Source organism: Myotis yumanensis, unplaced genomic scaffold, assembly GCF_028538775.1.
Source record: "Myotis yumanensis isolate MYYU_CA2020_CCGP unplaced genomic scaffold, mMyoYum1.0.hap1 SCAF_13, whole genome shotgun sequence".
Lineage (NCBI taxonomy): Eukaryota > Metazoa > Chordata > Mammalia > Chiroptera > Vespertilionidae > Myotis > Myotis yumanensis.
In genome coordinates, this window is record NW_027223764.1 from 18308777 (window position 1) to 18335641 (window position 26865).

At 51.9% G+C, this 26865-nt stretch overlaps 1 protein-coding gene across 1 annotated transcript; it reads right to left on the reverse strand.

Moving 5' to 3' along the window:
- Positions 1 to 14598: 14598 nt before the first annotated feature.
- On the reverse strand, positions 14599 to 19351 carry KAZALD1 (Kazal type serine peptidase inhibitor domain 1). The gene is made up of 6 exons (XM_070431846.1): positions 18985 to 19351; positions 17971 to 18894; positions 17001 to 17550; positions 15854 to 16014; positions 15624 to 15771; positions 14599 to 15445 (listed from the first exon to the last, which is right to left on the reverse strand). Exons 3-6 carry the CDS (start codon positions 17497 to 17499, stop codon positions 15351 to 15353), a joined length of 903 nt encoding a protein of 300 aa, XP_070287947.1. The 5' UTR covers positions 17500 to 17550; positions 17971 to 18894; positions 18985 to 19351; the 3' UTR covers positions 14599 to 15350.
- Between the last annotated feature and the right edge of the window lie 7514 nt (positions 19352 to 26865).

Below are 26865 nucleotides of genomic sequence, written 5' to 3' on the forward strand. Positions count from 1 at the left end.
CCGTGGACAGAACGCTGGCAAGGGGCCAGGATGCCTCCCCTCTTTTTGGAGTTTGGCCACCAGGACCCATCCAAGCTCACCATTCATTTGGCAGCATCTGAGTGAGGGGAGGGGATGCCGGGGAAGGGAGTGGAGAGGCTGCAGGTGCCCTTAGGTTTGGTGAAGAGCTCCAGAGATTTATTCTAAAGATTCAGGTGTGTGTTGGGGGGACAGATAATATGGTGGGGAGGGATGGGGAATTCTGCCCAGGGCCCCCTGAAGGTTCCCTAGAATAGTCCCCTGAGGGTATGACTTGAAATGGCTTGAGGGTCAACTCTAACAACACCCTCCGTTACCATCCTCACTCAAAGGCTGGGTGTTCCTGTGATCTTTACTCATCTGTGACTGTTCAGAGATGGAATGGAGTGCAGTGGGCAGGCAGTAGCTGGATGAGAGCCAATCAGAAACCACTAAACATGAAAAGATGTCGCTGAAGCTCCAGCCCTGGAACAAGAGAAGGGGGGAAACTGATTGGAGTTTGCGTGGCACCAGGGGACTAAGCAGGGGAGCAGGGAGAGAAAGCATGAGCAGGAGGAGCGTTCTCCAAGGGTGCCTCTTTCTATGGACACAGATCTGAATTCAAAGAGACACCAAATCATCTTCCAGGCTTTGTTCAGATAATACAGTCTTCTTCTTCATACGTTATTAATTTGTGTCTCTCACCCCTGGCTAATAATTCATGCAGAGTTGGGGGGCCTGGAACAGTTTTTCCAGTACCTGATTCCTACCTCTTCTCCAGATAAGGTGATACAGATCCCTGACCCTTGGGGATGGGAGACATGTGCTCTGGGAACTATGGCATTATGGCGGATCTTGAGTGGAGTCATTCTTGTAGCCAATGGGGAACAAGAGGGTTACATGATAAAAGTAGGGACCTCAAAAGATAAGACTGGCAGTAGAGTGGAAGGGCTGAAGAAAGGAGAGATGCAGAGCAGGAACACTAGATAGGAACCTGTTGTCGTTCAAGCCTGATGATGGGCTTCAGAGTCATGCAATGTAAAAGGAACAGAGGGAAGAATGAAGGGAGAGTTGGTGGGACTTGGTGATGGGCTGAACAGGAATCAGAGGTGAAGAGGGATAGCATGGCCGTTTAACTTACTCTCCAATCCAGAGCAGTTTTGAGCATGGAAGGAATCCTGTCCGTTATCTTACCAGGACAATAGGCACATGCTGAGTAATCCTGAGCAAATCTGGACACACAGACACCTTGGTAAAGATGCCCCAAGGTGTGGTGCTTGGGTGACAGCATGTATAGGGCGATGCTGACCAAACCAAAGAGGCCGGGAGGCAGAGTGGCCGGATGAAAGACGAGGGGACAATAAGCTTCGCTTTGGACTTGTTGACTTTAAGGTGTTTGGAATATTCACCTGGAAAACAACAGCAGGCCACCCTCTTCCAAACACCCAGGGGTACTTGCCTGGAATGTGGGTTTCAAGCTTGAAAGAGAAATCAGAGTCAGCTGTACAGTGCATATCTGCTGACCCAGTAACGCCACTTTGGGAAATCTGAAATTCAGAAATACTTATTCTTGTGCAAAATGTGGTATGTGTAAGGAAGCTCACTGTGGCATTGTTTGCACCGGCCAAAAATTTTAAAACAATATAAAGGCCCACCAATAAGGAATTGGTTAAATCTATTGGGGAGGGCCATGTGAAATATCTGTATGTATTGAGGTATATCCTTATGTACTGACCTGGAAAATATCTCTGATATTTTCTTAAAGTGAAAAGAGCAAATAGTAAAATAGTAGTAGGACATGATAAAGCTATACAATAATCGCTTTAAAACCTAATTTGTATGTATGTCTGTGTGTGTGGTGTGTCTGTCTCTGTGTGTCTGGTGAACACATAAAAGACCTAGAAGAATATACACCATATTATTAACAGCAGCAACATAGAGAAGAGAGTAGGATTCATGAAGAGGAAAGAGGGGCTTTTACTTCTGACTCTACACATTTCTGGATTGTTTGAAACTGAACTTTTTACAAGCATATATTCATGTAATATATTTTTATTTATTTTTTAAATATATTTTGTTGTTTTTTTACAGAGAGGAAGGGAGATGGATAGAGAGAAACATCGATCAGCTGCCTCCTGCACACCCCCTACTGGGGATGTGCCTGCAACCAAGGTACATGCCCTTGACTGGAATTGAACCTGGGACCCTTCAGTCCACAGGCCGACGCTCTATCCACTGAGCCAAATGGGTTAGGGCCATGTACTATATTTTTAAGTAAAGAACAATAAGAAGGATTTTTTAAAGACAGACTAAGAAGTTACCTAGGGAAGGTGTTGGGTGAAGCTCTAGGAGGGAGTGAGAGCTGGGTTGGGGCTGGCACTTGAGGCCTATTCCCACAGAAAGGGGGGCAGGGAAAAGGGGGCAAGCCCCGAGAAGAAACCCCAGAGTGTGCCCAGTGAGAGTGGAACTCACTTTCAACCTCCAAGGCTAAGAGAGAAACTCTCCCCTTTACTAACGAGGCTGCCCAAACCATTCTCTCTGAACTCCAAGCCCTCCTTCAGCAGAATTGAGCCTATACACAGCTCAGCTTTGTTCCGGGGCCCGTGACATGTCCCAGGCGACCCACTGCTGTTCCAGGCTCTGTGCTGCTAAGGAAAGCCCACTGCTACAGCGTGGCTCAGTGGTTGAGTGTCGACCTCTGAATCAGGAGGTCACGGTCTGATTCCTGGTCAGGGCACCTAGGGTTGCAGGCCAATCAACTATTCTCTCTCATCATGGATGTTTCTATCTCCCTCTCCCTCTCCCTCTCCCTCTCCCTCTCCCTCTCCCTCTCCTTCTCCCTCTCCCTCTCCCTCTCCCTCTCCCTCTCCCTTCCTCTCTGAAATCAATAAAAATATGTTTTTTAAAAGAAAGCCCACTTCTTTCTTAAGTGCCACACTGCCTGGAAGACCAGCTCGGTCCTAGGCAGCACATTGCTCGGGGTGACTCAGCACAACCCCAGGTGGCCCAGCCCAGTCAGGGCCAACTTCTTTCGGCTTCTCTCTCCCCTGATGCTGAGCCCTGATATGCCCAGCACTTCTCCAGGTGAAGAAAACCATCGCCAGAAATTAATTTCCTCTTCTGGAGCAGGGCTGTGTGTTGGGGTTTGGGGGGTGGAATCAAGAGGACAGACAGCAGCCGTGACTCACAGGGGCTCCTCCCCTGGGGAGATGGGACCTGACAGATGAGGGTGTGGGAGCCTCGCAGTGATTTCCTGACAAGGCTGTCAGCGCGCTTCACTCCTCACTCTCAGCACGAGTCCCCCGCAGCTGAGCTGAGGCCTCTCTCTCTCTCTCTCTCTCTCTCTCTCTCTCTCTCTCTCTTTCTCTATCTCTCCCCCCCCCCACACACCTCTCTAGGGCTGTCTTCCCCTCCCCGATGCCCCACTCCCCACTTGGCAAGCCCTTTCTGGTGCTGACTCTCTGCCTTGATGCTCCACTCTCCGGCTCTGCTAGGTATTCTTCTTTTTGGAGAAATACATCGAGTCAGCTTTTCTGTTGGGGTGCCCTGGCCCTGGGCTCCTTCCCAACCACAGCAAATTTTACAGATGATTGGGAGCCCAGGGATGCACAGTACAGGGGGCAAGGAGGCTGTGTGTGTGTGTGTGTGTGTGTGTGTGTGTGTGTGTGTGTGTGAGAGAGAGAGAGAGAGAGAGAGAGAGAGAGAGAGAGAGAATCTTGTGGGCTGTGTATATGTTTTTAGAGGGGGGGGGCAGAGAATGTGTAAGGGGAGTTGGGGGCATAGCTGGTTATGGTTCCTCTGGTCTTAAAAGATTATAGGACAAGGCGGGGGTGGAGGTGGCCAATAGGGCAAAAATATGTAATATTTTCAACAATAAAGATGCATTTTTTAAAAGATTACAGGACATTAGTACCAGCAGTGTCTATGGTTGTCTCCTCAGTCCCTCCTCACCTTTTATAAATGAGGAAGCTGAGGTCTGGAGAGGTGGAATGGCTTACCTTCTACCACACAGCCAGCTGGTGGCAGAGGCAGGTGAGAACCAGGGGTCCTGGCTGTGGACAGAGCTTGTCCACAGCTCTGTCAGACCTCAGAGAAAAGGTCCTGTTTCTGAGGCTGTAGGTGACCGTTTTGACTAACAGCTTCTCAAAGAGATGGAAAAAGCTGGAGTCCCTGGCCTTCAGGGTGCCCTGGGGACAGGCAGGGCCCAGCTCTGCGCCCCCAGCAGCCCCAGCAGTGACAGCAACACCTCTCCTGACCCCCTTGGCTGCCTCCCTCCTCCTTCCTGGGCATGTGCCAGTTGGCAGGAACAGCCTACATCCAAGTTCACCTCCCTGGCTGCAGGTCATTCTTGCCTGGCCCTGAGTCCCACCTGCCTCATCCAAAGATCTAACTCAAGACAAATTTATCTAAGCTCTGACTCCAGCCCACCCCCAAGGAATTCCTTTACTTTTTTTTTTTTTTAAATATATTTTATTGATTTTTCACAGAGAGGAAGAGAGAGAGACAGAGAGCTAGAAACATCGATGAGAGAGAAACATCGACCAGCTGCCTCCCGCACATCTCCCACTGGGGATGCGCCCGCAACCCCAGGTACATGCCCTTGACCGGAATCGAACCTGGGACCCTTCAGTCCGCAGGCCGACGCTCTATCCACTGAGCCAAACCGGCTTTGGCAATTCCTTTACTTTTTATTTTATTTCTTTTTATATATTTTACTAGAGGCCCGGTGCACAAAAATTTGTGCACTCGGGGGGAAGGGGGGGTCCCTCAGCCCGGCCTGTGCCCTCTCGCAGTCTGGAACCCCTCAGGAGATAATGACCTGCTGGCTTAGGCCTGCTCCTGGGTGGCAGAGGGCAGGCCCAATCCCTAGGTGCAGCCCCTGGTGGGGCTCAGAGCAGGGCTGATTGGGGAGTTGGGGCGCCGCCCCCTGTCATGCACAGAGCAGGGTGGATTGGGAGGTTGCGATGCCACCCTCAGTCATGCTCAGGATAGGGCTGATTGGGGGGTTGGGGCACCACCCCCTATCACACTCAAGGCAGGGTCAATAGGGAGGTTGCGGCGCCACCCCCTGTGATGCACAGAGCAGGGCCAATCAGGGGGTTGGGGCACTGCCCCCTGTCACACACAGAGCAGGGCCAATCAGGGGGTTGGGGCAGTGCCCCCCCCCCCCCCCCCGTCACGTACAGAGCAGGGCCCATCAGGGGGTTGGGGAGCTCCCCCCTGTCACTCACAGAGTAGGGCCGATAGGGGAGTTAGGGCACCGCCCCCTGTCACACACACAGGAGGGCGGATCAGGGGGTTGGGGTGCCGCCCTCTATCACCCACAGAGCAGGGCCGATCAGGGGGTTGGGGCGATGCCACTGTCACACTCAGGGCAGGGCCGATGGGGAGGTTATGGCTCTACCCCGTCACACACAGAGCAGGGCCCGTGGGGGGGGGGGGGGGGTTGGGGCGCCACCCCCTGTCACACACAGAGCCGCAGGATGATCAGGGGGTTTGGGCACTGCACCCTGTCACGCTGATCTGGTGCCAGGAGGCCTTGCGGCTCCGCTGATCCCGGTGCTGGGAGGCATATTACCCTTTTACTATATAGGATAGAGGCCTGGGGGGCGGCTGGTTTGCCCTGAAGGGTGTCCTGGATCAGGGTGGGGGTCCCCACTGGGGTGCCTGGCCAGTCTGGGTGAGGGGCTGAGGGCTGCTTTCAGGCTGGCGGTTTTGACTGCTTTCAGGCTGGCGGGAAGCTCCCAACCACTCCTTTTTTTCTTTTCTTTTTTTCTTCTGGGCCAGCTTTAGCTCTGGCTCTAGCTCTGAGGCTTCCGCTGCTGGTTTGTTTGCCGTTCTATAATCGAAACAATGTATAACTTCAGCTCTGAGATCCCAGCCAGCTATATTTGTTAGAATGTTTCAAACTGCCAGCTCAGAGGCCGGGAAGTCAGGCGGGGAACGTTGCAGTCTACAGTCCCTGGAGGAAGCAAGCCTCATGTTCGCTTCCAGCTGCCTGGCTGCCGGCCGCCATCTTGGCTGACAGTTAATTTGCATAAGGATACACTGATTAGCCAATGGGAAGGGTAGCGGTCGTACGCCAATTACCATTTTTCTCTTTTATTAGTGTAGATTGATTTTTTACAGAGAGGAAGGGAGAGGCATAGAGAGAAACATCGATGAGAGAGAAACATCGACCAGCTGCCTCCTGCACACCCCCCACTGGGGATGTGCCCGCAACCAAGGTACATGCCCTTGACCGGAATCGAACCTGGGACCTTTCAGTCCACAGGCCGACGCTCTATCCACTGAACCAAACCAGTGAGGGCTTTATTTTATTTTTTTAATGTTTTTATTGATTTCAGAGAGAAAGGGGGAGGGAGAGGGAGATAGAAACATCAATGATGAGAGAGAATCACTGATTGGCTGCCTCCTGCACAACCCCCCAGTGAAGATCAAGCCCACAACCCAGGCATATGCCCCTGACTGGAATCAAACCCGGAACCTTTCAGTCCATAGGCCAACGCTCTACCCACTGAGCCAAACTGGCTAGGGCCCTTTACTTTTTAGACATGTCCTCCATTTCCCACCCCAATTCTGGAGTCCTTTTGATCCCACAATCCCTTGGCACTGGAGTCACTTGCCTTCTCCGGGAATAACATAAGGCACCACTCCCCCTTTATTGATCAGAAGAAAAATCAATCCTTAACACAAGCTCTAGTCATTTGCCATAAATGTGAAACACCAGCATGGTGCCCCCCCACCCCATCTATACCAGCCAACACACTCTTCTAGTCCAATGTGTCCCTGTGCAAAGACTATTGCCCCCAAATCCACCCCTTTCCCAGCCCCCACCCCCAGCCTTCAATAGGAGCCTGGACACTGGGATGTGAGGGAAAAGATGAGCTTGTGACGCACTAGGCTTTCTCTGACACCTCTCCCCTCTCCCTGCCCTTCCCCAGGAAGAGAGTGGAAAGAAGGTGCAGAAAAGAGGCTGGCAGGGCAATAAAAACGTCAGGGCCTTTCCTCTCTGCATCCTTCTCCCTGGATCCTCTCAGGCTTTCTCCGTTGCCCCTCTCCCCCTCTCCCCTCCTCCTCCTCCCTCCCTCTGTCTTCTCTCCTGCAGACCCTGCTGCAATTGCAGCCAAGGCAGCGGCATTTGGGGGATGAAGCGGGAGAGGTTAATTATTGCTCCCCCGCCCCTCAGCCCCCCCCCCACAAGATGTATCTGACTGTCAGAAGGGGTGACAGATGAAGACAAAGTACAGGTACGGCTCCTGTAAACCCGGCCCTCAATGTACCAGCCAGGGGTGGGAGTAGCAAGGGGCGGGCTACCCAAGTTTTAACCCCTCCAAAGCCAGTCCGCACAGCATGGGAGGGGCAGGAGCTGGGGAAGCCCGAGTTATCAGCCCCGCACTGGCAGGGCCAGGCTGAGCCCTGGAGACCTGTTGGCCTCCGCCCATCCAGCTCCAGCAATCTGGGTTTGGGGGAAGAGGGAGGCGGGAGCCACTCTGTCCCAGAGGCTGCAGAATCAAGGTCACAAGCAATCATTCCAAGAACGTTATAGGTACAAAGAAAGGGGCTTGTGGAATAGCCTGGGGGGGAGGTAAGTTTGGGGGCCAGAAACCCCCGTGAGAAGGAGAGTTCCATCACTCTCCTGCCCTCTCCATGGCTGTTTCCACCTCACCCCAGTCTGTCCGCAGGCATCCTTCTCAGGGTGCACTTGTGTGTCTGAGAATGAGAATTGTGTGTCTGACCCTGTGTGTATTTGTGATGATGTAACTCAATGGGCTCCAGAGGAGCTGAATATGGTGTGAGTGGTGTGTGTGTGTGTGTGTGTGTGTGCATGCGCACGCTTGGAAGGGGTGTCTATGGGTACCTATGAGAGAGCCTGTACTGTGAGCACAATGTGCTGTGTGTGTGCAGGAGACAGCGTTTGCCTGTAGGTGTGGCTGTGGTGAAGGACTGTGTCTTCAGGAGAACGCGGGTGTGTGCGTGCAGGTGGGGAAGTGCCTACATGTGGGAGGGTGTGGACCCAGCGTGTCTTTCTGTGGGTGCACAGTGTACGCCAGCGTGAGGGGGCTGTGGACATTGATGCTGGTGTAGTGTGAGTGTGTGTGCACGTGCACACGCGAGTGTGCCAGCCGAAGCTGCCGGCCTCTTCCTCTCACTGGCCTCCCTCCCTCCTTTTCCTGACTCTCCTCTCTCCATAAGCAAACAAGGTGAAATAATTACTTTTCCATTTAAATGCCCCATGTTCAAGCCAGAATGAAAACAAAGTGATTTAATAAAATTGTCTTTAAAAAGGGAAAAGAGGAAAATAAACGTCTGCTCTGCTCCTCTCCCAGGCGTTCAGGGAGGCCCCAAGCCCTTCAAAGTTAATTAAAACGGGAACTAAAACCGAAGAATCGCTTACCAACCTTTTTCCCATTTCTGCCTTAAAGGTAAGGCAGTCCCAGAAGCTCTGCCTCCAGCCTGGACCTTGAGGTCCCATCCTCAGGCTCAACCTCTCCCCGGGACCAACCTTTATCCCTGACAGCACCCTGGCCTGCGTGCACCACATCTGGGGGATGGAGCGCTGCCCCTTCCCTCCTCCCAAAGAGTCATTAAAGGCCCGGTCTGGCCATTTGAAGTCCTTGATGGACACCGGTCCCCATCAGAAGCTTCCGGCCCTTACCTCCTCCCAGGACATAGCCCGCCCTCAGCCCCTGTTGCCCCTCCTCCCAGGTCCCTTGAGTCACCAGCTACTCTGAGCTTTATCTGTCTTCACTGACCCCCTGGCCCGGTCCTCAGCTCCAGCTCAGCACAGTTCCGGCTGCTTCCGCCTGGTCTGTCTCTGTTCCCCATCAGAGGCCCCATCGGAGCCCCAGCCCTTCAGCAGCCCAGATAAAGGAGATGGATGGAGGTGAGTTTAGGGGGCGCCCCTCCCAGCAAGCCCAGAGACAGAGCCCTGGGTTCTGACAGGGGCTCCCTGCGGAGGGCTGAAATGAGGGTGGAGACTGCTATGCTCTCTGGAAACGCAGTCCCTTCCCATCGCCACCTTGCCTTGGACCTTACCCTCCTCCTAAGCCCAATTCCTGAGGCCTCCTCCAGGCAGGCGCCAAGACTATGATTTCCCATCCTTCAGCACACACACTTCAGCAGGAAACTCTGCATTAGGTACCCCACTTCCATCTCCACGCAGCTCTTCCACACAGAAATAGTAATAGCAGCCCTAGCCGGTTTGGCTCAGTGGATGGAGCATCGGCCTGCGGATTGAAGGGTCCCGGGTTCGATTCTGGTCAAGGGCACGTACCTTGGTTGCGGGCACATCCCCAGTAGGGGACGTGCAGGAGGCAGCTGATCGATGTTTCTCTCTCATCGATGTTTCTAACTCTCCATCCCTCTCCCTTCTTCTCTGTAAAAAATAAATAAAAAATATTTTAAAAAAAAAGAAAAAAAAAGAAATAGTAATAGCAAACCGACCATTTGTTGAACGCATATTGTGTTCCAGAGACATTATTTATAAGATCTCTAATCTCATCACAACCCCTAAAGAGTAAGTTTTATCATCATTTGCAGAGGAGGACACAGAAGAAGAGAAGCTAAGAAACTTGCCCAAGGTATGCACTTAAAATGCAGAATGGAGCCCTGGCCGGTGTGGCTCAGTTGGTTGCACAGCATCCTGTGCACGGAAAGGTCACCAGTCCAATTCCTGGACAAGGCACATGCCCGGGTTTTGAGCTCAATCCCCAGTAGAGGGCATGCAGGAGGCAGCTGATCAATGCATCACTTTCACATGTTTCTCTCTCTCCCTCTCCCTTCCTCTCTTTCAAAATGAATTAAAAATCTTTAAAAAAAAAAAAAAAAAAAAAAGCAGAACTGAGATTCAAACCCATACTGCAAAACCTCATGTCCCTTGCCTTGACCTGAACTCAGTTCTGCTCCCAAAGGCCCATCCCTTCAGAGACCACTGTCCCCAGAGACCCCCAGTGCTGCCTCCAGAATGACTCCTTCTGATACCCATTCACACGGGGGGAGGGGGGGGAGTTGGGGGAGTAGGGGGGCGGGGGGAGCAGGAATGGCAGAGTTAGAGCCTGCGTCCTTATGAGGGCCAGCTGAGTCCAGGAAACCTGTAGGGCTTTCCCAGCCCGGCTCCAGTGATCTTCGGTGGGTGGCAAGTGGAAGACAGAAATAATTACCCCTATAGTCCTCAACTGTCATCCTGGGAGACCCCATCACTTCCCATAGACACCCTGTCTTTTCTCCCAAGGGACTCCAGACCTCACTTCCGTACCCACAAGTCCATCCTGCCTTCCAAGGTGCTGCTCACCCAGAGGACAGGGTAAGACTTGATTGTGGGGTAACATTTGTCACCAATACTGACTTTTATAACTGTTTGTCCTGTTCAGAGAGCCTTTGGTTGTCCAGATGGCAGAGAAAATGTCAAAAATAAATCTAGGCCAGGAATCAACCTGTGTCTTCAGTCTCTCAGGCCAGGGATCTACGATCTCAACCCTGGTGCGAGGGGGGGGTGGCGGTAAGAAGGGGAAAAGAAGGAGGGAGGAGAGGCAATAAAGGGACAAAAACCATGGTTTTAGAGTGACGTGGTTCAGCATGGAAGGTTGAGAGGGAAGGGGACAGACCAAGAGTGAGGATGACATCTGGAGACTTTTGGCCTTGACTGTGTCTGAAAGACATCTAGCAAAAGATGGGAAGGAAGGACGAAATGATTCTGAAGCACCTTTCCCAATTCAGTCCCAGGAATGTGTGTTTGGTGGGGAGGAGGGAGTGTGTTCTGGGACCTTTTCTAGGTCCAGGCCCCACCCTTGTCTGAAACCCCTGAACTGAGCCTAAACTACAAGCTGGAATAGCAGCACGGATGGCAATCACCCAGGTGGCTGGGACAAGGCTTCATGGGACAGTGGTGTCGGCAGTCTTGCCTCACCTTTTCCCTCTTCCCCCATGAGTCATCTAAGCTGGGACAAGCCCTGGGGCCTGAGCTCTTCTCCTCTATCCCCAGTATAACCGGGACCCAGCTTGAGTAGAGAGAGGATTAGAGAAGTTTGGGGGCCCTGGTATGGAGAAGGAAGGGGTGAGAGTAAGGGAGGGATAACTCCACCTGAGCTGGCTTCCAAATTCCACCCCAAAACGGGTATCTCTCTGCCACAGAGCCTCTCTCTCTGTCCCTCCGACTCCATCCCTGGTCCTGATCTCATTATTCCCCTCAGGCTCCATCTCTATCCACCAGCCTATCTCTCCCCCAAGAGTTCTCAAACCACCCTCCTTATCTGCAACTGAATCCCAGACCTGACCCCTCCCAGTCTCTAAGGCCCTCATCACTGCTCTCTGAGAACCTACTCCTATCCCCAGCCTCCCAGGCCCCTTTCTCACCCATCCCCAGCCCATCGCTCTTCCTCCTAAGGAGCTTTGCATTGAGCGGAGAGGTGAGACTTGATTTTCATTCACATTTCCTTACTCTAAATGGACTTACATAGATGTTCCCCATTTTAAGTCATTCAGGGGGCTGAGAAAATAACTAAAATATATCCTAGAAGAAGGTAATCAGCCTATGTCCCCAGCCTATTTCCCTCTGTCCTTGTCTGCACACTTACAATAGTCCTAAGTGACAGGACTTGAGCTTTTGAGCAAAACAACAGGGAATCTCCTAGCCCATCGGAGTGTGTAAGCCTGTCTACTCCTAACACATACACCCAGAATCAGAGTTAGGCATACACGCACACAGACTCCTGTAAACATTTATGTACATCACTAATTTACATGCACATCTTAGAATAGAATGTAAGCTCCATGAGAGCAGGGACAATGTGTTTTTCTGTGATGTACCTCCAGCCCTATACAACAGTGCTGGCACATAAGAAATATTTGCTGAAAGAATGGCACATAATGGAACATGTACTTGCAAATGTATACACACAGCTATATACACATATAATACATCCATACACATATATAATGCATATGTACACACAGACATATGTGCACCTATATGGTTATCCACATACATATGCATGCCTTTAGATAATTCACACACATAACATATACTAGTATACGTACATTCATGTACATACATTCATGTATATATCACCTCATATATAGTGCATATAGACACACATACACATCACTACTATGAACATGACATACTGGTATATTACATATAGATATCATACATATACCACATATATACTACACATACATGTACACCTTCACATACATAAATGAATACAAATCGAAACACCTTTTTACCCCAAATTTTCCAGCCGATTTAACTGTCTTAAGACATCTAGCCCAGATCTGGCTGCCATAACCCCAAGTATCCACCAGATAGCACTCTTTCGCCACTTCCTGTACTTCCAAGTGTTGCCAGAGGTGTCGCCAGAGATGTCGACTCTTTCATCTGAGGCACAAAACTTTTGGAGCCTGTGTACCCCACAAGCTTCCCCCTCCCTCCCCTACCCAGCGTGCTGGGCGTGTCCTTGGTCCCCAAAGTCTGCAATCTCGGCTCTATCCGATATCCAGTTCATACTCTTGGGCCTCCAGGCTTCTGTAGAAGGGCCGGACTTCCCGCTTGGGGCTCCGAATTCTTCTCCACCTGAGCTCAAATCCACCCCTTCACCAGCGAGCCAGAGACTAGGCTACACCAGGACTCGGCAGGTTCAGACTAGGCTCCATGGCCCTTCCTCCCCAGCCACCGAGCCTATTAATGAGCAGCCAGCTCAGTGACCCATCCCCACAACGCCTGAGGGAGGCAGGGTCATTTGCACACACGTGACCCCTATACACCTGTACACATAGCTCTCTGCAGCTCTCTACACCCTGAACGCCCAGCCTGGGTCAGCCAAAAGCTGGGAGGAGAATGGCCAGGCCCTGAGACCTGGGACCCTGGGCTGGGAAGGAGCTGGTCCTGATGAACACTTCCTGCCCCGTCTTGACTCCCGATCTCTGGTTCGGAGCCCAAAGGCAGCGCATTGGCTCATCTTAAGCAAAACTACTTAAAACCCCCGGAGGTGGGAGGAGAGGGGTGGGGCACAGGCTCTCCCGCCTCCCGCCCGGACCTCTCGGAGCCAGCTTTCCTGGAGCCTCACTCGTCGGTGTGAGCATCCCAGCACGGCACAGGCGGGAAGCTCAGAACCCGTGGGGAGGCGCCGGGAGTTCTGGCAGCAGCTCAGCTCCCCCTCCTGCTCTCCGCTCGTCCCCCGGGAGCGGCGGGAAATTATTTATTAAAACGCCGCCCGCGCTCTCATTTATTTGCGGTGAATAATCCTCGGCATCGCTGCGCGTTTATTAAACCTTTCCCGTCCCCGCATTACTTTAATAATAAATCGCGTGTCACTTTCCAGCGACGTTATTAAAGCCCGGGCCGCTGAGCAGAGGAGGGGGGGGGGGGGGATGAAGAGGGCGCAGCAGGGGTTCCTCCTATTCCATATTCCAGGCTGCGGGGCCTCAGCGAGCTCGGCCGCGGAGGGAGAAACTGGGGCTGTAAGGGGCTGAACCCAAACTTGCTGCAAGAGCAATCGAGGGGGACACGCACCCTCTCGTGTGACCCTCTAGGGTCGCGGGGGGGGGGGGGGGGAGCCTCTGCTCTGCAGGTGGGCGCGATAGGATCGACGAGCCCTCCAGGGGGCGCCTTTGAGCCCTGCTAGGCCGGAGTCCCCGTCACGAAGCACAAGCCAGGGGGGAATTCCCAGGCAGTGGCCCCTCTTTCAGCGCCGAGCAGACCTTCTCCCCCACCACACGGCTCATATCCCTACTTCTGCTTCCGCGGTCGCCTGGGATTCGCCCCAAGTATGTTGCTGAGCGCAGCTCTGGAGCCGCGGGGCTCCCGGCCAGGCCACGAGAGCTGTCCCGCGGTTTAACTTCGGGAGGAGCCTTGCTGTCCCGAGAGGGGCGGCCAGGCCCTGGGTTTGGGGTTCCGGGCCACGCCCCCTCGAGAGGCCGGGCTCCTGCGTGGGGCCCCAGAGGACAAGCTCAGACACCGAACTAACTGCGATCCCTCCCGCGGTGGCGCCAAGCTCCGGGCGTAGCCAGGCGCACAGCAGGCCGCCGCCATCCTATGTGGCTCCAGAACTTAAGCTTTCATCTTCTTCACTTAGTCCATAAACACCGCCTCGCCAGCGTCCCTCGCCCAGGTACGGGGAGTGTAGAGAGACTTGGGGAGTGAGAGAGTCTGCTTCCAAGGGGGACCCTGGGCCAGAAAGGTCGGATTTGGGGCCGATGAGGAAGTCAGCTGACCATGACTTTGTGTTCAGTAAGGAAAGGGTGGGTTCCTAGGGGAACCCTAGGGTGTGGCCCCTGCATTTAGCCAAACTTCTCCTCCACCCAGTTCTTGCTTTCATATTGGGTACTACTCACAGAGACCTGCCTCCCCATTCTGCCTGGGGAGACCAGAGGGAGATAAACAGAGGGGCAGGTAGTCTCTCTCTAGACAAGCCCCAACGGAGTCAGCCTGGGGGAATGCCCTCCTCCACCCAGACGGCTCCAGCCTCCGCCTCCTAGAGGCCAGGGTGGGCCCCAGCTCCAGCATCCTCCCTGTACATCTGGCAGACACGTGCTTACAGAGCAGGACCCACAGCTTCTGGAAGCCAGAGTCTTACTACCAGGAAATTCAGTCTTTGTGTGCACATCTGCATAAACCATCTGTGTGTCTCAGCTTGTTCATACGTCTTTATTGTATGCTTACTGTGCCTAGTCCTGTGCTAGGCATTGTCCAATATAAAGTGGTGTAAGATACAGAGTTTTCAGAATGACAGGAGAAATCAGACATGACTAAATGCTCCTCTTTCTGCACTAAACTAAACCATGCTCCGTTGTGCTCTCCTGGACAGCAGATGGTGAACAGCAGAAAGGACCGCAGTTAGTGAGTGCAATGGGACTTAGGAGAGGGGGAAATTTCTAGGTTAGTTCTGAGAAAGAGCAACCTGAGGCAAGGCAGAGATGAGGGACTAGGAAAATAACAGGAGGAGCTGTGCAGAAGGGCAGTTAGGAAGACTGGCTGAGCAGGGCTGAAGGAAGGGCTGCTGGAGAGCAAGGGAGGAACCTGTTGTCTACACCTTTCTGTGACTGCTGCTCTCCCACACCCCACGCCACCCTCCACCCGCCTAGGGACCAGCAGGCAGCTGTTGCTTCTCCCTAGTTGGCCCATGTAGCTCCTGCATGGGCTTCTTTGCATCCCATCACCCTATTCCCTAGTCTCTGCCTCTCTCCTTACCCTTCTCCAATTTTTGTCTACTCTCCACCACTATCATGTCTCCCCCAGTAAAGGCATTAAAGCAATAATGTGAAGGGGCCCTGCTCCCACTTTCCAGATCTTTTCAAGAGCAGGGATGAACACGATCCCCACTCACCCACCCCCAAGGGCCAGGGCTTCGGACCTAGTAGTAATCCTCGCCCTCTTCACTCTCAGCCTCTTCCTCAGGAACCAGGTGCTGGGATGGTAGCTGGGGGAGGCCTGTGGAGTTCAGCTGGTCTACAAACACATGTGGACAAAGGAGAGAGAACAGGAAAGAGGGGCTGTCAGTGTCCACGTATCCCAGTCTGTGAGAAAGCCATGCTTGCATGTGTACTCACATGCACATACACACTCAAGGGCCGGAATCCACCACCATCCCCTCCTGCCTCCAGAACCCAGGGCTCCTCCCCCTTACCAGGTGTGAGTACAGTCAGGCTAGCTGGGGCCTCCACCTGGCCCAGGGCATTGCGGGCCAGGCAGCGGTAGGTGCCCTCATCACTGGGACGAACAGCCTGAATCTGCAGCCAGCTTGTCACCTCAAACCTCTGGGGTCCACCCCTAAACTGTAACCAGAGGAGGAGTCAGCAGGGTCCTTCTAGGTGGGCCCTGGGCTGCCCCTGGGGAAGCTCTGCTCCCTAGCCCTACCTGCACAGAGATGTGGGGGTCATCTCCTGGCAGCTGAATGTCCAAGCCGTCCTTCCTCCACTCGATGGAGGCCATGGGGTAGGCAAACACCTCACAGCCAAAGATCACATCCTTCCCCGTCACATTCCAAATGTCGTAGGGGTGCAACACGATCTGGGGCTCTGGGGATGGAGGTGGGAGGCCTGAGAACAGGGTGGCACATCCAGCCCAGCAAGGATCCCATACATACAAACCATTGTGAACATGTTTGTGGGGGACACAGTGTGTGCAGAGGTAAATACACCTCCATGAACACAACATGACACACACACTAATGTGGATGCAGGTACACAAAGAGTGCAAAAAAGATGCACAAACAAGCACGCGCACGCACACACACATGCCCACATACAAACCTCAGCTTGGCAGCCACACTCTGTCCCTGATTGCTCCCCTGTCCTCATTCCACCCTCTAGGCCCCCATCCCAGTGTTTGTAACCAACACTTCCCTCTTCCACCCCCACCCCCTTTTTCTATCCAGGTCTGGTTGCCAAAGGCCCCAAAAGCTGCCCTTCCCCCACCTCACCCTGGGGGAGTGGGAGAGGCGTCCAGACCGCAAAGCAGAGAACCTGAAACCATCCAGGCGGCAGGCAGAAAGCCTGGAGCTGGAGAAAGTGTTGGGACCCCCACAGGGTGTTTGTTTTCCTGGCAGCCTCCGCCAGTCAGACCCATCAAAGGGGCTCCGGAAGTGAAAGTTACTAAAGCCGCCAAATAAAACTTGAGACTTGAATGGCCCTGAGCTCCCTAGGATGGAGGGAGGGTTAGAAGTGCCCCCTCCTCCACTAATCCCTCAGCACAGAGTGGGGTTGGGATGGGGAGGTGGGGAGCCTGGGATACAGCTTGCTATACTAGCGCAAATGAAACCTGATTTCATCACAGGAACCTGTCTCCCTGCCCGGCTCCAGCGGTCTAGGGGGGAAGTCTGGGAGTCGCTTCACTTTCTCAGTTTTGAGGCCAACAATTGGCTATGTGTCTGCTCCCTCGGAGACTTGGTCCCTGCAGGTGGGTCTGGAACCTTCGGGCGTGTCGGCCTCAGCGGACCCGCAGGCCAAGAACAAATGCCGTCGGGGGTCAGGGAGAACTGCCCCCAGTGAGTAGGAGACCCTACCCGATTCGCAGGGCCCTGGATGCACCACAGTGAGGTTGGCGTCGGGCCGAGCGAGGGCCGCCTCCTGCAGACGGCAGATCTGCGAGTAGGTGCGGCCATCGGAGCCGCAGAGCGGGTGCTGGGAGCGGCAGACGCACAGCGGCTCCGGCACCTCCCCGCGGCTCAGGTCACCGCCTGTGTCCAGCCGGCACTCGAGCTGCTCGCCGCAGCGCCCGTAGAAGTGGGCGCTGGGGTCCAGGTCGCAGAGCTGGCCCTCGAGGTTGGCGCATTCCCAGCAGCAGCCGCAAGCGTCGAGCACCCGGCCGGCCAGACAACCCCGCGGCGCGGCACACTCCTCGGACCGGCAGGGAGCGCAGCCCTCGCCCTCCGCCAGCAGCCGCAGCCAGCCGCGGCGCAAGTAATCCGGGCCTGGCGACGGCCTCGCACCAGTCGGGAGCGGCGTCCGCGCCGCCAGCAGTAGCAGGGGCAGCGCCAAGGCAGCGGCGAGCGGCTGTGGCATGGTTAGCTGGAAGCCCTGCGAGCACTTGGGGCATCAGCGGGCTCGTGCACCCTGCCAGGGAGGGAAGCCAGGTCAGGAGGTCAGACGCAACCTCACTGTTCCTCGCACCAAAGTTTGACTCTAGCACTGCCCCCTCCACTGCTACCCTGGAGTCAAGTAGACCCTCAACGCCGCCGAGGCACAAGGGTCATCCAGTTACAGTGGGTGGTAACTGATTGGGCGGTTCTTGGGGGGAGGGGATTAGGGAGCGGTGAGAGGATGGGGTGATAAAGCTCAGGCGTGCACGTGCACGCATGTACACACACACACACACACCCCCACACGCACACACCCCAGCACCACCAATACACACCATCCAACTCTGAAACTTCCTGCCCTAGAACTGGATGGGAATGGATGGCCCCAACATGAAATGAGTTATTAATAAGGGGAAGGGGGGAAGGGGGGTGTCCTGGGGTCCAGAGCGCTCACCTACTGTCCGGGACTAAGTCCTTCAGCGCAGCCGAGACTCCAGTCCAAAGGAGCAGACAGTGGAAATAAAGCGGTGGAGACTCTGCTCCGGCTTAAGGATCTCTGAGAGCCCACGGACTTGGACTCGGAGAGCAGCTCCTCCGCCTCTCTCCCCGCCCCTAGACGTCGCACCCCACCTCCCCACCCGCAAGCTACCCCCTACTTCGGAAACGGCCAAGTTTATGCGGCTGCACGGGATCCTCCTGGGCCACTTCCCTCGGCCTGGACCAAAGTCACAGTGAAAACAGAGGAGCCGTAACCAGACACCAAAGCTGGGCGACGGCCAGAGACCGGGGGTGGGGTGGGGTGGGGGGCGGCATAGGGGTGGCTGCGAAGCTCGCAGAGTGGGCTGGCCGGCCAGGCCCTGTCCCATCTGACTTTACAGTCCAGGGGGCAGAGGTTCTGGTGCCTGTCGGGGCTCCTGTATAGAGCAGGGCCTCGCAACGTCGTCTCCCCGCAGCCCAACACCGGCTTCCCGGGGGTGATTGAAGGCTTGTCCGTCCAGCTTCCTCACCCAGGCGCCGACCAGAGACGGGGCGCTTACATCAGCCTCCCCACATCTGGCCTCCTCCTCCCTCCCTACATCCGGCAGGTGTTTTGAGCGCGGATGAGCGTGGTGATTAGAGGTTCCAGCCGACTAGCGGCCGCAGGAAGAGGTGGGCGGGGCGCCTCCCCGGTCGGGATTACAGGTTACGGTGGCGAAGCTAGCAGGGCCGGAGCATACGGTCTCTAGCCGCCTCCGTGGCACTTGGGGCGAGGGACAGGGAGGAGAGCATTTCTGGAGGCCCGCCCGCCTGACCGGGGGTCTGCCAGGCCCCGCCCCGCCGGCCCCAGGCGGTTTACAGAAGCCAGGCTCAAGTTGTTTCCCGGGACAAACGCGGAGGTCTGCAGGGGGAGGGGACTGCATTTAGTCAGGCTCCGCCCAGAAGGGCCTGGCCGGGGCGGAGCGACTGGAGCGGGGGCCTCCGGACCCACCCCGAAGTCCGGAGCGGGTCTGCGGCCTCGAGACCGCCCGGGGGATCGGCCCCGAGAGTCAAGTTCCGAGGGAGGCGGGAGGTCGCCCTCCCGGCCCGCGCTGGTCCCAGCCCTTCCCCTTCGGGGCTCCCCAGCAGCGCACAGGCCAGTCCCGGCCGGAAGGGGCTGATCAGGTGCACGGAGACAGGTGCCCTGTTACCTGGTCTCCAACTCTGAAGAGGGACGGGAAGCGAACTTCACGTGTTGTCTCGAAACTGTCGCGAGAATTAGAACAGGAAGTCTAGGAATTCAAAACAGGAAAAGCCCGCGGGTTTTAAACCGGAAAAAGAATGGGCGGAGCCAGTTTTGGTTGGTACTTGTGGGTAATTCCTTATTTTGGGCCTTAGGGCAGCTCAAGTGTGGACCTGGGGCAGAAGTGAACTGTAGAACTGCGGGAACCCCTCTGGCAGGGAGGGGGGTAGAGGGGATTGGGGGGTAGAGATTGAAATTTCGGCGGCGGCGGCTAATGGAGCCATTCACCCAAGGAGACGCCTCTGGCTCTGACTTACACAAAATACCTTGAGATGGAGATCGTTGCCCGGGATACCGAGCGGAAGCAGTCCGGTCGCTTAAGGAATTGTGACCCGCTTCTAAGGCTTGGCGCCAGTATTTAAACAACAAACTTTACAGACCTCGAACCTCTTCTCTTACCGCACTTTATTGTAGCCGGTTGTTTACGTTCAGTCTTTGCTATGCTCCAAGCGTCTGGTATTAGGAATCGTGTCTAACTCACCACTGTATCTTGAGAACCTAGCTCCGCGCCTGACAGCCCAGCAAGTTCTTGGTAAATATTTGTGGATTAAATGTGAACGACTTCCGGAGTGTGAAAGTCAAGGTTAACCTGGATTTTCTGTGTCGCGGATGAAGACTGGATAGACAGGGACCGAGCGCCCTCTGGTGGGCTTGCGGTTAATGACGAGAACATTATCGTGCATACAGTAGACATCAAAGATGTTGAGTAAATAGGAAATCTGTTTTTCTTAAGTAGAGATTTTGTCCCAGGAAAACACCACATGTTGTGGAAATACTTTTAGAAGGGAATTATTTGCCCAAGACACAATTCGAAAAAGTTTAGATACGTTCTCAGATCCTCATTATCTGACACTACCCATTAAGGCTCCAAAACACATTCAGTAACATCTATTTGCATCATAAAGTTACTAAACATTTTGCATATTCATAGTTTGAGGATGTTGAATCAGTTTGACCGGGTCATGCAAAATTGTTGGGCCACAGAGAAAGGATTCTCTAATCTAGACGATGTAAGTACTACAAGGAGGGAAGCCAGATGGCAGTATTCTTTGAGTGTCTACATGAGGGAGACTAGATTCAGATTTAAACTAGAGGGTGAAGTTAGAATTTGTTGAAGAACAGATGGTCCTGCCTCTCTCCCCTCCCCACCCTTTCCTGTAGATGTTTGTACTGAAAAAGGAATGCGGTATAGACTGTAGTTTGCTTTACACTGTGAATCATAACCTGGAGTTCACAGGTTTTCATACCTGCACTTTCTTTCAGCAACAACCCATGAGATAACTGAAATATGACAGATTGAAATGGGTCCTGTACAAATGAACAATCCTATATAATAAAGAGGTAATATGCAAATTGACCCTCACAAGATGACTGCCTACGACCAGGCTGGCAGGGGGGTTAGTGAGGGACGACCAAATGACTGAACAAGCAGTCTGCATGGGGTGACCAGGCCAGCAGGGAGGGTTAGTGAGTGACGACCAAATGACTGAACAGCAGGCTGCATGGAGCGACCAGGACGGCAGGGGGGCCATGAGGGGCAATCAGGCTGTCAGGGAGAGCAGTTGGGGGCAACCAGGACGGCAGGGGGGGAGCAGTTAGGGATGACCAGGCTGGCAGGGGGGGCAGTTAGGGGCGACCAGGCCAGCAGGGGAAGCAGTTGGGGGTGACCAGGCCAGCAGGGGCAGGCAGTTGGTGGCGACCAGGCTGGTGGGCGGGGGCAGTTAGGGGAGACCAGGCCGGCGGGAGGGGGGGGACAGTTAGGGGCGATCAGGCTGGCACACAGAGGCAGTAAGGGGCGATCAGGCCAGTAGGGGGGGGCAGTTAGGGGTGACCAGACAGGCAGGCACACGAGTGATGAGGAGCCAGCAGTCCAGGATTATGAGAGGGATATCCGACTGCCCAGGATCAGGCCTAAACCAGCAGTTGGACATCCCTTGAGGGGTCCCGGATTGGAGAGGGTGCAGGCTGGGCTGAGGGAACACCCCCCTGCACGAATTTCATGCACCGGGCCTCTAGTATAAGATGAAACATAAAGAATTAGTGTGTAAGTTGATAAGAAATTACTTGGGAGGATCCACACATTCTAACCTGTCACTTCATGAGCCCTGTTTTGATACAGCTGGTGAAAATAGTGGGATTGCAACTTTGAGGAAGAAGCAGAAGTGAAACAAATAGTCTACATTGACCCATTAGAAATGGATACAGAGGAATTGGGCTTCCTCTGAACATAAGAATCAGTTAAGTAAAAAAACAAAAAGGCTCAACTAGATAATTAAGACAGAATACCTTGTAGCTACCTACTATGACAAATCATTGAACTCAGTCAAAGTGAAAAGTATGTGTAGGAAAATAAGGTTAAGTGAAAAGGAGAAGTATATGGATACTGATCACAACCATGTAAATATTTATCATATATATCATCAATAAACATCCTAAGAGAATTTGGAATGAGGCATATGGTTGAGTATAATATTCACTATTATTTTGTAAAATTATTTTTCATAATAAAGTAGATGATGTTTTATAGGTAAATTAGGATGTTGAGATAAATGTAGAAAGTTGGAACAGCCAGGTAAGAAGATACGCATTATAATTCAGCTATATGTTACTAAATGAAAGCTGGAATACCCAGGAGACTAACTCTCTGGAATACCTAAGCATTAAGGCAAGTTGAACAAGCTTTAAAACATGCAGAAAGAAATCAGGTGAAAATTTCTTCAGTTCACTTTTCTTATATCCCAGGAGGCAGCTTCCCCCTTCACTCCCAGTTTCCCATTCACCTTTGAGATGGAGACTTGTAGCTCCATCTGACCTAATTACTTGGCCACATTTTGTATTGATAAACTTAAAAAGGATGTTTACATCATTTAGACTCTTTCTACATTTATTTTTGTTTTGATCTATAACAGACAAGCAGAAAAGTGCATAAAATTGCTTTATAGCTCAATTAATCATTACAAATGAACACTCATCTGATCATCACCCAGGTCAAGAAACAGAACATGGCTAACACCTCCAAAAGTTCCCATCATGCCTCCTCCCAATTATTAATCCTTTCTCTTTATTAATTAATTCACTTCTAATTCTATAATTTTACTTTCTTTTAACGTTTATATAAATTGGGATACACCTAGGAGTAGAATTACTGCTTCATGTAATATGTGTACCTTCAACATTAGTAATTAGTATATCATAGATACAGAGAACATATAAACAAACGTAGGGGTACAGCCAAAATGCAGAGACAAAAAAAACAGGTCCCAAATGACATAACAGGAGAAATCTCCAGAAAAGAACTAAATGAAATGGAGTCAAACAAACTGCCAGATACAGAGTTCAAAATAATGGTTATAAGGATGCTCAAAAACTTAGTAAGAACTTCAACAGCATGAAAAAAGACATAGAAACCAGTCAGAAATGAAGGATACATATAACTGAAATAATGAATAATTTACAGGGAATCAAGGGTAGAATAGAGGATGCTGAGAATCAAAGCAGTGATTTAGTGATTTGGAATATAAGGAAGATAAAACACCCAATCAGCACAGCAAAAAGAAAAAAAATCCAAAAAATAAAGATAGTGTAAGGAGCCTTTGGGACAACTTCAAGTATACCAACATTTGCATCATGGGGGTACCAGCAGGAGAAGAGAGCAAGAAATTGAAAACCTATTTGAAAAAATAATGACAGAAAACTTTCCTAACCTGGTGAAGGACATAGACATACAAGTCCAAGAAGCACAGAGAGTCCCAAACAAGATGAACCCAAAGAGGCCCACACAAAGACACATCATAATTAAAATGCAAAAAAGTTAAAGGAAGAATCTTAAAAGCAGCAAGAGAAAAGCAGTTCATTATCTACAAGGAAGCCCCTATAAAGCTGTTAGCTGATTTCTCAACAGAAACTTTGCAGGACAGATGGAAGTGGCAAGAAATATTCAAAGTGATGAAAAGTAAGGACCTACAACCAAGATTACCCAGCAAAGCTATTGTGGAAGACTTGAAAGATGTATAAGGAGTTCCCCAGACAAGAAATAAAGGAGTTCACCATCAAAGAAGAAATAATGAATAAAATGGCAATAAATACATATCTGTCAACAATTGAATCTAAAAAACAAAATAAACAAGCAGAACAGAAATAGACTCATAAATACAGAGAACATTTTGATGGCTGCTAGATGGAAGGGGGTTTGAGGGGCTGGATGCAAAAGGTGTGAAGGGATTAAGAACTACAAATTGGTTGTTACAGAATAGTCATGTGGATGTAAAGAACAGCATAGGGTCCTAGCTGGTTTGGCTCAGTGGATAGAGCATTGGCCTACAAACTGGGTTCAGTTCCAGTCAAGGGCACATGCAGAGGTTGCGGGCTTGATCCCCAGTGGGGGACATGCAAGAGGCAGCCAATCGATGACTCTCATCATTGATGTTCTATCTCTCCCTATCCCTTTCTCTCTGAAATCAATAAATACATATATAAAAAAAATTTTTAAAGCTCGGAAATATTCTCTTTTAAAAAAAGAACAGCATAGGAAGTATATTCTAATAACTATGTATGGTGTCAGATAGGTATGAGATTTCTCAGGATGATCACTTAGTAAGTTATATAATGTCTAATTTCTAGGGTGTACCCCTAAAACTAATATAATATTGTATGTCAACTGTAATTGTTTTTTTAAAATGATTTTTTTAAATGAAAGGAAGGAGAATTATATACTATGTAGTACAAAGGGGGAATAAAAAAAGAAAATAGATCTTTAAATTAGGAGTTGAGATCTCCAGGGTCCTGGGACTTGATTGGCTGTTACAGGGCCCTCTACAACATTTTAAAAGAATTTGGATTTGCCCTGGCCAGTTTGGCTCAGTAGATAGAGCATTGGCCTTCGGATTGAAGGGTCCCAGGTTTGATTCCAGTCAAAGGCATGTCCCTTAGTTGCAGGCTCTTCCCCAGCCTGGGCCCTGCTCAGGGCTCCTGCAGGAGGCAACCAATCGATGTGCTTTTCACAAACCAATATTTCTGTCTTTCCCTCTCTCTTCCACTATCTCTAAAAATCAGTGGGAAAATATCCTCAGGTGAGGATTAAAAAAATTTTTTTTTGGATCTATCAACAGAGAGAAGGCTGCCATGACCCAGGACTTGTGCTTTGGTAGCTGCCAAATACTAACACTGAGCACTGTGGGCAGAGCAAGCAGCATCTGCAGTGGGTGGCAGCTGGAAAAGCCCATGGTCTAGGAAGAGCCTCTTAGGAGAAGTTCTTATTTGAATTTAGAATCCAGGCTTCTAGTTAGTTTTGCCAGCAGCCGTGACATATCAGCACCTCAGTTTTCTAAGAAACAAAGGGTGAACTCTGCCTTCAGACATCTTGTATTTGGCAGTGTTTTAAATATTTTCCTTAATTGCCAACATTTAAATTGTGTGAAATTTAATAGAAAAATCCAGAATTTGGGGCCAGAGTTATCAAGCCAGGATGTTCAGAGAGGCCTTGGAGAGAACCCCCAGCTGCTCCTGATGCTGAGATAGGGAGGTGAGAGGTAGGAAAAGTTAGAGCTAATATCTAAGCTGCCAAATTTTCTTAAGAAAAGTCAGGAATCTGATCTGCCTAACAACAATTGAAGATGTACTGATTGCTGTTTTAGGTGGGGCTGGCACTATCCAGCTTACCACAGTCCTGACCTGGCCTAGTTCCCTCATTTAGGATTCCTGCCTGCTCCTGTAGCCTTTGAGTTTATGATCCTTGAATTAGATGATTCCTTCAGCTCTAACATGCAATAACAACAACAATAATAGCCACTACTTATCAAATGGCTCTAGTGTGCCAAGCACTGTGGCGTGCAATTTACATACATTATCCTATTAGACCTACAAAGGTAAAATTATGAACTTTATTTTATTTTTTTAATATATTTCTATTGACTTCAGAGAGGAAGGGAGGAGAGAGAGATAGAAACATCAATGATGAGAATCACTGATCAGCTGTCTCCTGCACGCCCCCTACTGGGGATGGAGCCCTAAACCCAGGCATGTGCCCTTGACCAGAATCAATCCCGGGACCCTTCAGTCCGCAGGCCGACACTGAGCCAAATAGGGCGACCTTATTTTCTTAAATGAGAAAACTGAGGTTCAGGCCTGTAGGTAAGTTTGCCCCCTGTCACACTGGTAAGAAACAGGCAAGATTTAAACCTGGGGCTGCCTAGGTCCAAGGCCTGATTCTAATCATTACACTGTTCTAACACTATCACTATGTTTGTCAGCCTAACTTCAGTGCAACTGAAGCCAGAACTGCAGCTGGTGTTTTATAAATTTAAATACCCCAGATTCAGGAGCCAAGCAGGATTGTGGGTTCAATTCCGGTCAAGGGCACGTACCTCAGTTGCAGGCGGGATCCCTGGCCCTGGTCAGGGTGCGGACAGGTAGGGGAGGCAACCAATCGATATGTCTCTCTCACATCGATGTTTCTCTCTGTCTCTCCCCCTCCCACTCTCTAAAAATCAATGGAAAATTATATCCTCAGGTGAGAATTAACAACAATTTTTTTAAAAGAGAGAGAAGAGCCCTGGCTGGTTTGGCTCAGTGGATAGAGCATCGGCCTGGGGACTGCGGGGTCCCAGGTTCGATTCTGGTCAAGGGCATGTACCTTGGTTGCAGGCACATCCATCCCCAGTAGGGGATGTGCAGGAGGTGGCTGATCAATGTTTCTCTCTCATCGATGTTTCTAACTCTCTATCCCTCTCCCTTCCTCTCTGTAAAAAAATCAATAAAATATATTTTTAAAAAAGAGAGAGAGAGAGAGAGAAGAGGAGAGATGCACTGGGGCTATGGGGTTGGCCATGGGAGCTGGGAGGTTAGTCCCCTGTGAGGCGAGGACATTCTGTTCGGGAGGCCTTGCGGGGAACCTCCAGCTGCTCCTAGTGCAGAGGAAGGCAGGTGGGAGGTGAGAGCAGTTAGAGCCAATATCAGTTGCTGGTGTTGGCAGGAACTCCCCTGGCCATGGGGGTTTGGGGGACTGGTGAGCTGGAAATCAGGTGGCTGTCTGAGCTGGGGGGCAGTGTGAGCCTCTGAGCCAGGAGGCCCAGGTGTCCCACCCCAGCCTTCCTTATTCTTGAGCCTCTCCCCTCCTTGCCTGAGGGTCTACGGTGGCCAGCTGAGTTCCTTTGCCTCGGCAGCTCAGCTACCGCACAGGGAACAGTATGATCCCAGCTTCTTAGGTTCACAAACACAGCAGTTTACCTAAGACCCCGGGGCCGCGTGAGAAGGGAAAGGAGAAAGCTTGTGCAGAGGCCCTTCACCTCGGCTAGGAGTCTCAGACAGGTCCTACTTGCCTGGCTGGCTCGGCTGGATGGAAAGGAGGCTGAGGCGCCATCAGGGGGCGAGGGCAGTCGATGGATGACTCGGAGCCCAGAACCGGGAGCCTTGGCTGGGATCCGGCATCCAAGGCCCGGAGCGTCCCCTGCGGGGCCCGACAACACCTGGGGCACCTGGCGGCGGCCGGGCGAGGAGAAGCGGAGGGAGCTCCAGCCGCCGGGCCCAGGAGTGTGGCGAGCCCCCAGCCCACCTGTGTGAGGGCACCCCGCCCAGGGAGGAGGGGCGGGAGTC